The sequence below is a fragment of the Aegilops tauschii genome, chromosome 6 (genome assembly GCF_002575655.3).
Source record: "Aegilops tauschii subsp. strangulata cultivar AL8/78 chromosome 6, Aet v6.0, whole genome shotgun sequence".
NCBI classification, from domain to species: Eukaryota; Viridiplantae; Streptophyta; class Magnoliopsida; order Poales; family Poaceae; genus Aegilops; species Aegilops tauschii.
Genome location: NC_053040.3, coordinates 477,286,813 through 477,298,672, shown reverse-complemented (window position 1 = coordinate 477,298,672; position 11,860 = coordinate 477,286,813). Strand labels below are relative to the sequence as shown.

The 11,860-nt window shown below is 45.8% G+C and overlaps 1 protein-coding gene across 1 annotated transcript; it reads right to left on the bottom strand.

Moving 5' to 3' along the window:
• Positions 1-1,640: 1,640 nt before the first annotated feature.
• On the bottom strand, positions 1,641-6,778 carry LOC109758607 (uncharacterized). The gene is made up of 4 exons (XM_020317475.4): positions 5,417-6,778; positions 3,294-3,381; positions 2,659-2,782; positions 1,641-2,008 (listed from the first exon to the last, which is right to left on the bottom strand). Exons 1-4 carry the CDS (start codon positions 6,715-6,717, stop codon positions 1,641-1,643), a joined length of 1,881 nt encoding a protein of 626 aa, XP_020173064.2. The 5' UTR covers positions 6,718-6,778.
• Positions 6,779-11,860: the final 5,082 nt, after the last annotated feature.

Sequence of the window (11,860 nt, the reverse complement as noted above, 5' to 3'; positions counted from 1 at the left end):
GCGTTGTCTTGGAGGTCGATTGATTTGGCTTCGATTCGTTGCACAATGATAGGGCGTCCGCCGTGTGCATGCACGCACCGTCGCTCCCGATGTGAGTATATAGATGCATTTTAGAGTGCGGATTCATTCATTTAGCTTCCGATGTGGTCTATAATGGGATCTCGCCAAAGAATTATATTTAGGAACGGAACGGAGGGAGTACTATAATTTGGCTTTCAAGGCACCATTCCTCCTTGGTCGCCGGAATAGGAGGAGATTGATCGATCATCATTCATTATCACACTAGTGTTCATCGAAGCTCCGGCCCGGCCAGAAACGTTGATGGTTTAAAGGAGCGAAGGGAAAATGACAACCAGCCAGCCGGCCGACAGGGGATTAAATGCCACGCCGCGCTCCCGCAGAACCGTTCAAGTCTAGATCAACCGAGCTGGCCCTGTCACTAAACGTGGGATTTAAGAGGTGATGCCATCACGCGCCTCGATAATACAGGCAGACCATGACGTTTCTGCCTGAGAAGACCGCGACGTTTCTGCCTCAAGGCCACAGTAATTGCACTGCTCCATCGCTAGTAGTAGTACTACTAGCTTCCAGCGTTTGCACAAAAAATTTCTCTCGTCGCCGTCGGTCGAGGACTCGAGGTGGGTGGGGGAACGCTTGTCTGCAAGGAAGCTGCAACGCCAGGCAAGAAACCGCCCCGCGGATCGCACCCGCCTGCGCGCGCCTCCTCCGGCTCTTCGGCCGATGGCGAAAGAGAAGGCGACGCATGTGGCAGGCCGGCCGGGCTTCGTTCGGGACGGGTTATTCCCCGCCTTTTACGTATGCTACATTGAATGCTAGTAGTACTTAATTTTGCTTTCATGGAACCACCCCTCCTCCTCCTTGGTCGCCGGAATAGTAGTAGGAGGAGACCGATCGATCACCATTCATCATCATACTGGAGTAGAAGTTCATTGAAGCCAAGCCCGGCACGGCCGGAAATGATGATGGTTTTTTTTTTTTTTTTTGTGAAAGATCCAGCAAAATGCTGGCTTGATTCGATTTAGCAGGAAGCAGCGGAAATGATGATGGTTTAAAGGGAGCGAAAGGAAAATGACACCGGCCAAGCCGAAGCCGGCCGGCAGGGGATGGATCCTTCAAGTCTAGCTCGGGGACAAAACAAAACAAAAGGTGGGATTTGATGGATGCTGCTTAGTAATTAGTTCGTGTCTCCTAGTCGGCTAGTCCATGAATCCATCCCAGATTACGCGCAGCGCCTCGCTCTCCTAATTAAGAGGGGGAAAGGGACGGCCATGGATGGCGCTAGCTCATGGTGATCGATCAGAACAAGCTAGCCAGGGCCCTACCTAGGCCAGGCCAGATTTCATATGCCCATGCAGCACATCATACGAGTACCGCATCTGCATGCATCAGGTGCGACGTTGTGATTGATTCATAAACCCCCAAGTGATCGTATAACCCAAACCAAGCACTCAAGATCTAGCAAGCTTTTTTGAAGAAGATCGATCATACCACCACAATTAGTGCCAGCAATTAACATCACGGGGTGCTGAACCAGATCGGTCTCCGTCAGCGCGTCACATGCATGGTTCCATCTTGCTCCTGCGGCGGCGGCGGCGGCCGAGCAGGAGCAGCTAGCTAATTCACAAGCTAGGGACCAAAGTAAGCACAGGTAATTCGTGGGCGGTCTCGGCCGGCGTCACACGGAACAACGGTAGCCGGCCGGTAGGTGAGCTACCTACGTACGGGCTACGGCTACGGTCAAGAATCAATAATGCTCTCCTGAGACTGAGAGCAACAGGATCGTCCCGGACGTCCAACGGTCTACAGCGGAGCGGACGAGCAGGAGCAAGTTGGCGCGCTGCGTCCACCCCTGCGCATTTTTGGCAAAATCTTTCGTCTTCGTTTTCAGCTCCGCTCGCTCGAGAATTGCCACAAGCGCAAATCCCGCTTTTTATGGGTCCAAAGATTCTTTCGCAAAACAATCCATCTTTTTCAGTGGTCCCGCTGCCTGCAGCAGGATAGACAGACCGCTACTTCTATCAGCCGATCGGCCTAGCCGCTGCCTGCCTGTGGCTTCCATGACCGGCCGGCCCAAAAACTCCGTGCCTCGTCTTCGATCTATGGCTCAGTGCACTGCTTGTGATGATACGAGCTGACGCAGAGAAATAACTTCGTACAACACTCTCCCTTGTGCGAAACCAAACCCGATAGTATAAATATATGCCAAACCGTTTGACTACACTCACGGGCAGTACGTGTGGCTACATCAAATGTACAAGCGTAATTAAACTGTTTGGCGCGACTACGAGACGACTGGTCTGAGGTCGCTCCAAACCATTTGAAGCGACTCATACACAGTGTAGTCAGACGATTTGGCCACACTACGTGTAATCAAACAGTTAGGCGTATATACACAAGGCGGGAGACCGTAGTGGTGCTGGATACAACAAACACTCGCGTGGTCTAGTGTGTCTTGATCTTAGCCAACCAGTATCCACATGAAGTTTTAACTCGTTAACTGCACGACTTGAACTCCACAAATCAATGCTATTGCACGACATTTTTCTTTTTTTCAGAAAGACGAGGTGTGCCAACCAGCCATATCAAACAACGAGCGGCCAGTTCATACATACCTCCAAACTATATTAATGCACACACCTGCATATCCTTTACCACTTCTTGCTAAACTAGAATCAGAACACAGCAGCATGCAAGGAACTAAATCCTGAATCGAGATTGCCAACTTGGCCCACAACTCTTGATCAGCAAGTAGCGCAACATACTACACATCTAGAGGTTTCATCAGTTCAGAACCAACTCATGACCAGATCGTTCCAGGCGTCGCGTCGATGGGCCCTAGCACGCGCCAATGCAGGCAATCATTCTGAACCGATGACCCATCCTTGCTGCTGCCCTGTGCAAATGGATGGAACATCCTGCAAGGACCAGCATGGCCGTCAGACCTCATGAACGGAATGCTCCAAGTGTCCAAGAGCTTCAGTTTCACCACATCCCTTGAACTAGAACTACTGACCGCTGTTATGGCCTTGTTATTCCTCAAGCTCAATCCCCATCATGACATGTTTCATCTATTCCCTATGTACCCTCCCTTCTTGTAAGGCAATACCCTGTTACAGGTTCCACCGCTGAACCACTCGCCCTTCTCAAAATGGATCAGGCGCCCAAGTCCTGAAGACAACAAATGGCCTATGGCCAGATAAATGTTTTGGAATGGCCAAAGATAACACAAGAACCAAAATTAAATACTTCCAGCTAACAAATGACAACATAACCTTAATTCCAACAGAAACCTTCGATGCAGAAGCGAGCCGAACACAACTGCATTTAGCAGCACCAGGATAACTTCCAATAACTTCTAGGCTGCATAAACACACAGAAACTCCATTAGGTGGGACAAAGTCACAGTTTGCAAGATTGTTGAGCAATTACACAGTGACAAAATTAAGAATCTACAAATAGCAGACAATTACCAGACCATGTATGAAATGATAGCTAAAACTAGATTCTTTCAAGCAGATCCGACAATTCAATCAAGTCTATCTCTGAAGAACAATTTAGTTTGCATGTGAAGAACGATGCAACTTTGGACCTTATCTTGCTCAATTCAATCAAGTACATCTCTGAAGAACAATTTATTTTGCATCCGGCAAATCTCCTTTTGATGACCCAAAATTATTTCTGATATTGATAAAGTTGATCACAAGTGCAATTGAAGTAGATACCAAATATCCTACATGGCTTGAAGTGCTTCTCTACCTATCGGGAGATTTCCAAGGTTAACTTATTTTTATTGATTTAATCAAGACTGTTTTAAGTATAATCTCTGAAGAACAGAGAGCATACAGAAAATTAGGGCATACAACATGCTTCTAAAGACAGGAGAATCGCATCTCAAATGGCGTATATGCTTCATCCAAAAACTTGGCAGGCAACATGCAGAGAGAGACAATGCAGTACACTCGAATGTTCTTATCTGCCAGGTTACTCAACATATAGCCTAGTAAGTACACAGTCACAACCACTTCGACACACTTCACAGGAGGTACTTCCAGAGAACTGAGCATAGCAACAGAAGATCCGGCAAACAGAAACCGAAGAATAATTTAATGACTACTAAACCAGGAAATTGTTAATTCCAGTGCATTGTTTCATTACGAACATATAGTTATCATTGCCCAAAAATAGAAGTACAAATAATGAGCTATATTATGATTGATGATGCTCAGGCATACACAAATCAAACAAATTACATAGGAGTAGAAATTCTTCCAATTTCATTCATTACTCATGTGCATGCACCAATGAAATGAGAATCTGATATGCTTTCATTCATGGTGCAAACTTTTGCACATAAGAGCTCTGAGATCTAGAGGGAGAGGGCGGCAAGAGATGGTGGGGGAGGAAGGAGTAAGATTACCTGTACTGTGCAAGCGATCGTGATGTCATGCTACAGGCAGTGGTGAAAGTACTCGAAACAGATTGCTTCAGTAGATGGACCGTTCAAATTATTACACTCACGCAAGGTACTTGTAGATTTTTCTTTTCATAAAGTAAAATAATAAAAAGCAGAGTGCTCTCTAAAACAAGGGTAATTATACACCATAAAAGATCTTCCTTACATGAGTAAGAGTAACTAAAATATACCATCACAACAGTGCTGTCAAATATGAAGTCCTGTCTTCTTTTGTGTAATCAGCCAATAGTTCTACTGCAATGTCTGGATTCAAACTCTTGAGTTAGCAGAGAGTGCTCTCTAAAACAAGGGTAATTATACACCATAATAGATCTTCCTTACATGAATAACTAACACTATACCATCACAATAGTGTTGTCAAATATTAAGTCCGGTCTTCCTATGATTAATCAGCCGGTAGTTTACTGCAATGTCTGGATTCAAACTCTGGGTTCAAAGCAGAGTAGTAATAAAGGGCATCAATAAATAGCAATGCCTTAATTTACTTTCTTTTGACCTTCCATTTTTACTTAGTATATGTGTGTGTAATCTGCCCAGCCTAACCACACACAAAGACCATAAATCAGAGTCTAATCAGAGAAAATCAATTGTTTCCTAAAGTAGTATAGCACAAATAGAAGGGCAAATATAAATTGTTCAAGGAAATGAGGTTTCAAGTTGTATCCAACACAAATTGTAATATATCTGCAAGAATACCGTCCACCGACCAAAAGAGCACACGCTACTCATTTCTGAAGAAAACCTACTTCTTACTGTTGGAAAATGACTACAACAAGTAGCAACAGGATGACCTCAGGTTGCAATCTAGTACCACTGCACTAAGACTCTAATATAACAAGATAAAAACGGTAGCCGCTCTTCGGATAGTGTAACATAGCTTGCATTCGTAAGCCATTTCTTCAGGCTCTTAGGCGGACTGACCAAGCATTTTCCTGCTCCTTAACTATATGGGAATAACGTCTTATGAAGGATGAATCTGCTGGTACTATAAACTTGTAATCATTAAGCTTCTCCCTTCTTTTACCCAGTGGATTCAATATCATGTTCCTCGTTCGCTCATCTCTGATCAGTCTGTCTACATATTTCACAGGTATGGACTCCCCTTTTGTAAATCCGAGCAGAATTCTATCCCTTTTGGAAGCATGCCCATCATCATACAGCAAAGAGCTTTTGCAGACCCATAAACCACGCACCAAATCTGCATACACTGGAAGAATTTTCAGAAGGTCTTCCTCCGAACAGTCTGGAGCAAGATGCATCAGAGCATCAAATCGGTTCACTTGTGACACCTCAGTAAACCATTTCTTCAGGCGCACTTCCAGTGGCAGTGAAAGCATCTCCCGTAACACCTCGCATCTGTTAGTACGCTTGCTGCCTGTCGGCCCTCCAGGACACAATGACATTGCATAATCTTGTGTGCTCATTGTGAAATCCATGATGGGCCTGCCCTCATTTGCCATCATCTCAGCATAGTACCTGCTTGCAACATCACTCCCGGCTGGTTCGTAAGTGAGCGAAATCCATGGCTCAGGTTCTTTAATTGAGTCCTTGTTGGAACCCTCTGAGCGCTCATCTCCCTTAACTGATGGAACCTTCAGGCCATTTGTTTCCACCTCTTGTAAAGGCTGCCTGGTGGTATGTGATGGACCAGAAATCAGATGCGACATTGATGGTCGCAGCTGCAGAACCGCATCAAGACGATTCAGATGAAGCAAGCCGCCTCGAAGAACCCCGACGGCATAACCGGCCACATCAGCCGCTGCCTCCGATGATGATAAGGTCTGCTCTGTCAGCCTCGGAGATGCAGAAACCTCTTGGTCGTAGTTGCCACTCTCTGTATCGATCTCCAGATCCACTTCAACCTCTGAGCTCTCTGGCCTCACGCGAACCTCCTTGCACGCTTCACCGAGCTCGTAGGGACGCCAGCATGGCCTCTGTGGGTACTGCGCGATGTAGAGCTTGGTGTCCTTGCCGAAGGGCCTGGGCGTGAAATACACGTCCATCTCCCGCACCACGAAGTCCTCGCCCTCAAGATCCGCGCCCTCGCCGGCACTCACCCTGTCCGTCTCCATCGCATCCACGCCACCCTCCGCTCCGGACTTGGGCTTGGGCTTTGTCTTCGGCTTCGGCTTCGCCTTGGCCTTGCCCCTTACCTTGGGGTGGAAGCGAGCGGCGGAAGAGGCGGGGGCGTCGAGAGAGGCGAGGTCGGCGTCAGTCGCCATGGCTGCCGCTGGCGGCGTGGTGCTGCTGCTAGGGTTCCGCCTCGAGGGGGGGTTGCGGTTTTTTTTTGAGTGCGGCAATTTGGGAGACGAGGCTTATCCCTCCTCCCGTGCGTTGCTTTGGGCCTGGGCTTTATGCGGCTATAAACGACTCGCGCGGCCGCGGCCCATTGGCGCTCGCCCCGCTCGCCGGCTGATCGCTCGATCTGGCCCATTGGCTTTTGCTGCTGTGCTATGCGCCTATGCTGGCTGTCTCAAGGAAAAAACAAGGTACTAAACCCTAACTGTAAAAAAAAAAGGTACCTATTTTTTGTTAATTTCTAAATAATTTTTTGGTGGCATAAAAAAATTCCACTGCAAAGTATACCCTTCGTCACATAATATAAGATGTTATTACATACAATATACTCGCATATTGGATGTAATAACGTCTTATATTACGGGACAGGGGAGTAATAAAGACATCCCATGACCTAACCCTAAGTCACCATGAAGAATTGTCATGTGTCATAAAAATGTAGCAAAACAGAAATCTGGATATGTGCCAGCAAAATGGCATAATAACATGATAGTGTCTTTAAAAATAATGCTTCCAAATAGTCTTAAAACACCCATCTAAAAAGCATGGATATAGAAACACGTGATAGTGTTGTATGAGCAAGTATCTTGTGATTTCGATGTATTCACACAAGCCTTCACGCCTTCTTGTTGAAAGCAGCAACATACAACATCAACTTGCAAACTTGTCGCCGCTGTTTAAAAAAGTTGCCAAAACTGGTAAAAAGCAGTTAAGTTTGAAGTTAGTAATTAAAAGATCAAAGTATGTTTTGGTCCCTTAAGTTTGCCAAAATTATACACTTAGTCCCGCAAGATTTTTTTGGGAGACATTTGGTCCCTCAAGTCTCAAAATCGGGTAAGTTTTGTTCAAAACCAGATTTGAGTGCAAAACCGTCCATGTGGTAGCTATTTTCTCTCTTATCACTTGCAGTGTAGGACGAGTTATTTGGTCAAACCAATGCCTTCCTCTATGCCTCCTCTCTCTCTCTCAACCCCAACCACCTCACCGTCACCTTGACCGATAGCCTCACAGGGGGGCAGTCAGAGGTGGTCCCATCCCCGGCTGCATCTCGCCTAACCTCCCCCCCCCCCCCGACCTTGCAGTTCACCAATGAGCATCTCCTGGTTGGGAGACAACGAGTGCAAAACGAGCAGAGGCCTGCCTTGACGGCGACAAGTATCTGGCCGTGGATAACCGGTCCAGCAGCGGTTGATCCCCCATGGAGAGATTCAACTTTCCCCTTGTCTGAGAAGTGTTCGCCGCCGACTTCTTGACAGCGTTCTCAGCGTTCTCCCCGAACATGGTGTTGTGTGAGGTTGTGAGTGGAAAAGCACGGTCCTTTTGGAATCAGGTGCGTGGAAAGACTTGGGAGCTTATGCTCGGGGAAGAAGATAGAGGCAGGAAGGGAATGAGCGTAAAGCCCTCCCCCTCATCTACCTTCACCTTTTATAGGAGATGTAAAATGCAAAACGGCGGTAAGATACACCCACTGTGTGGCAATAAATCAGCCACTTCCCCGTGTGTCGTGTGTTAATTACGCATAGAGATCAAGGGGCAGTTGTTAATTATCGTGTGCATTATACGTGTGATCTCTTTTTTGATGTGACGTGAAGATGGTGGGACCTTAACCCATGACCACACGCCATATTGAACACCAGGACAGAGGGGCCACGTGCCCAGGTGGGCCCATGAATAAGTTCGGCCTATGTCGTCAGAACCAGGGCGGATCGTCATCATGATCTAAGCGCGGGAATACTTCGTGCCAAGGAACAGGTGCGTGGGAGCATATCCAACCTATGGCTCGACGTGAAAACGCTTGGTGACCCGTCAGCCAAGGTGACTTTAAACACCTTAGATGTAATCCGACAATCAATACTTGGGTACAGAAGACAGATTCATTGAACCAGTTTTCAAGATCGACGACCGAAGACAAAGAGCAACTCGGATGAACGAGGAGCGTCCAGACTTGAAGACCGGTTCAGGGGCTATTGATGGTGTTCCAACTAGGGGTCCTTCACCACATCGTCTCCCACCTGGTGGGACGGACCTAGGACCCTCATATATGTTCCGGAGTGGGCCACATTGGGGCCTATGACGTATAAACAGAAGGCTCCCGAGGACTTGTCATGTACTCCAAGATGTTGGATTCGTCGAAGACTCGATTTCCTCCTCCGTAGCCGATTAGGATGTTGTAACCCTAGCCCCCCTGTATCTATATAAACCAAGGGGTAGGGCTCATAGAGAACAACAAAACAATCTCAGGGTAGATCGTATGTACTTTGTACTCCAATTCAAAGCAATAAATGCAACCAGGACGTAGGGTGTTATCTCCTCAAAGAGCCCAAACCTGGGTAAACCTCGTGTCCTTGTTACCATCTGCTACTTGTGAGTTGTGTTGGGATTTTCCTCGAAGAGGAGGGGAGATGCAGTACAGTAGAGATAAGTATTTCCCTCGGTGAGAACCAAGGTTATCGAACCATTTGAGAACCACGCAAATTCCCGTCTTCAGCACCTGAACACAAAAAAGTAAATACTTGCACCCAACGCGGGAAAGAGGGTTGTCAATCCCCTTGAACTTGTTACTTGCAAGGATCAAATCTTGTATAGGTATAGATGGATAAATTGCAAAGTAAAATGAAAGTAAATAAATTGCAGCAAAGTATTTTTGGTTTTTATAATATGATTAAAGTAGACCCGGGGGCCATAGTTTTCACTAGAGGCTTCTCTCCCGAACACATAGCATACGGTGGGTGAACAAATTATTGTTGGGCAATTGATAGAAAAGTGCATACTTATGACGTATTCACGGCAATGATCGTGTATATAGGCATCACGTCCGAGACAAGAAAACCGACTCATGCCTGCATCTACTAACATTACTCCATCAATCGACCGCTATCCATCATGCATTTATGGTATTAAGTTTATGACAAACGGAGTAACGCCTTAAGCAAGATGACATGATGTAGACAAAGTAAACCCAATCAATATGAATAAAGCCCGTTGTTTTACACTTAATGGCAACAATACACATACGTGTCTTGTCCCCTTCTGTCGCTGGGATATAGAGCACCGCATGATTGAATCCATTACAAAGCACCTCTCCCACTGAAGATAAATCAATCTACACTGGTGCAGAGACCTGCTATACAAACGGTTTTTAACCCCTTTCCGCGACGGTGTTTTGAACCATCGCCAAGTGAGTGTGGGCGATAGGGGGGTCCTTCCCACATGACCTAGAAATCGTCGGGGATAGGCCTTCCTGGCACACATGCTGGGGCAGAATGAGCTCACGTGCGATCTGGTGAGGCATCAAAACCCAATCGTTTCCGTTCGTATGTACTTCCCACACGGCGAATCCCAGAAAAACATTTCCGTTCGTATGTATATCACACACAGTTTTTTGTGTGGAATGTTTGTGCAAGGTGGCCTAACGCAAACAGTTCTCTGCCGGAAGCCGTGTGTGATTGTTAGTTCATCGAACAAGCCTACTTTCTAGAAACTGTGTGGGTTGTTTGAGTTCATCGCCCACGGTGATGTCTGAGTAACCGTCTGCAATAGAAAACCCCAATAAGCATGGTAATTAGCCTATTATTGATAATCCATGTACTATCAAATTGATATTTCTTATAAAACACACCAAATATTTCATATCCGTATAACGGCAACCAGGATTTCATAATCGAATTACATCAGATAGCTTCGGCACTCAGTTACGCCATTACACAACAACACCAAGTTTCACATGCAACATCGAAAACCTTTGGAAAGTAGCATCATACACGGTAAATAGACAGATGAATCTCCTCTGTGAAACTGCAGAAGCGGAAGGCAAATATTGAGCCTTCAGTGATGTTGAATGTCCTTGCAACTTTAGGCCAGTGGCTATGGATAATTGCCCGCCCAACCTTCGTTCTCTTCAGGAAGACTTCAATAATATTGTATCGTGGGTGTTGAATGAATACCTTCCTCGCCTCTTGACCATGCAGGTGGTTTGAGAGGTAATCATCGGTGAACTACTTTGAAAAGTACTGAAAACAAAGATATGAATAAATCGTTGTTATAAATTTCTAAATGGCGCAAGGGGTGAAAACAAGGTAAAAGAGTTAATACCATCCTATAGTTGACTGGTGTCTTCTTCATTGTGCAAACAAAGATCTTGCTGTTATTCGTCGCAAGTTTCTTCATCCTAACAATCTTTCTGAGTTTCTTGACTTGACCGATATTCATGGATATCTCATTTCCCCATATGCAAAATGGGTCGAACAATGCGTCTAAGCCTCTGACAGCAGGACCTACATGTGCAAGACCAAATTGTAAGAAACCTAAATATTAGAATGATTCCTGCAACTGCACAATAATGTGCTATTAGCAAAAGGACCATGCATGAGCAAACTTCGATGGTAAACCTCAGTGTCTCCCATTGTTTCCCTGCAACACACATAAGGAAGATCTTGATCAGGTTAACTGAGAGTTGCCATACTATCAGTAGAATATGTATTGAGTACATCCAAATTTAATTTATTTCACATGCATAATAATACAAAATTGTACCCACAACAAATGAAAATCAAATTGCAGAATTGAATCAAACAGTTAAATGGACAGCAGACCAAATGAACCAAAACAGTTAACTGAGCACGACATTGCAGAATAGAAACATGTACTAGAAGATAAGACAGTTAACAAAACAAAGAATGCTTGAGGACAGTACTATGAAATGTAGCAATTGTTGGACCAAACTGTTAACTGAACATTACATTTCAGAGGAACAAACTGTTAACTGAACATCAGATTGCATATTAACATTACAGAGGACAAATCACTAGAAGGCACTAGTGGTGGCCTCGAGAAAACAGCACAAACTATATTTTAAAGTAGACAACTGTGTGGCGGTGTCGACGGTGGCCTCGAAGACGAGGTGATCCTCCAAGATCTGGCGGTTGGCACGCATGGCAGCCATAGCGACCTCGTGCACGTGTGCGGCCGTGATTTGCTTCTCCGCTGCCAGATGCTACTGAGCTCCACGTTATATTGCGTGAAAAATGGCTTAGGGCGGCGCTTAATTGGAGGAGGGGGACAGTGATT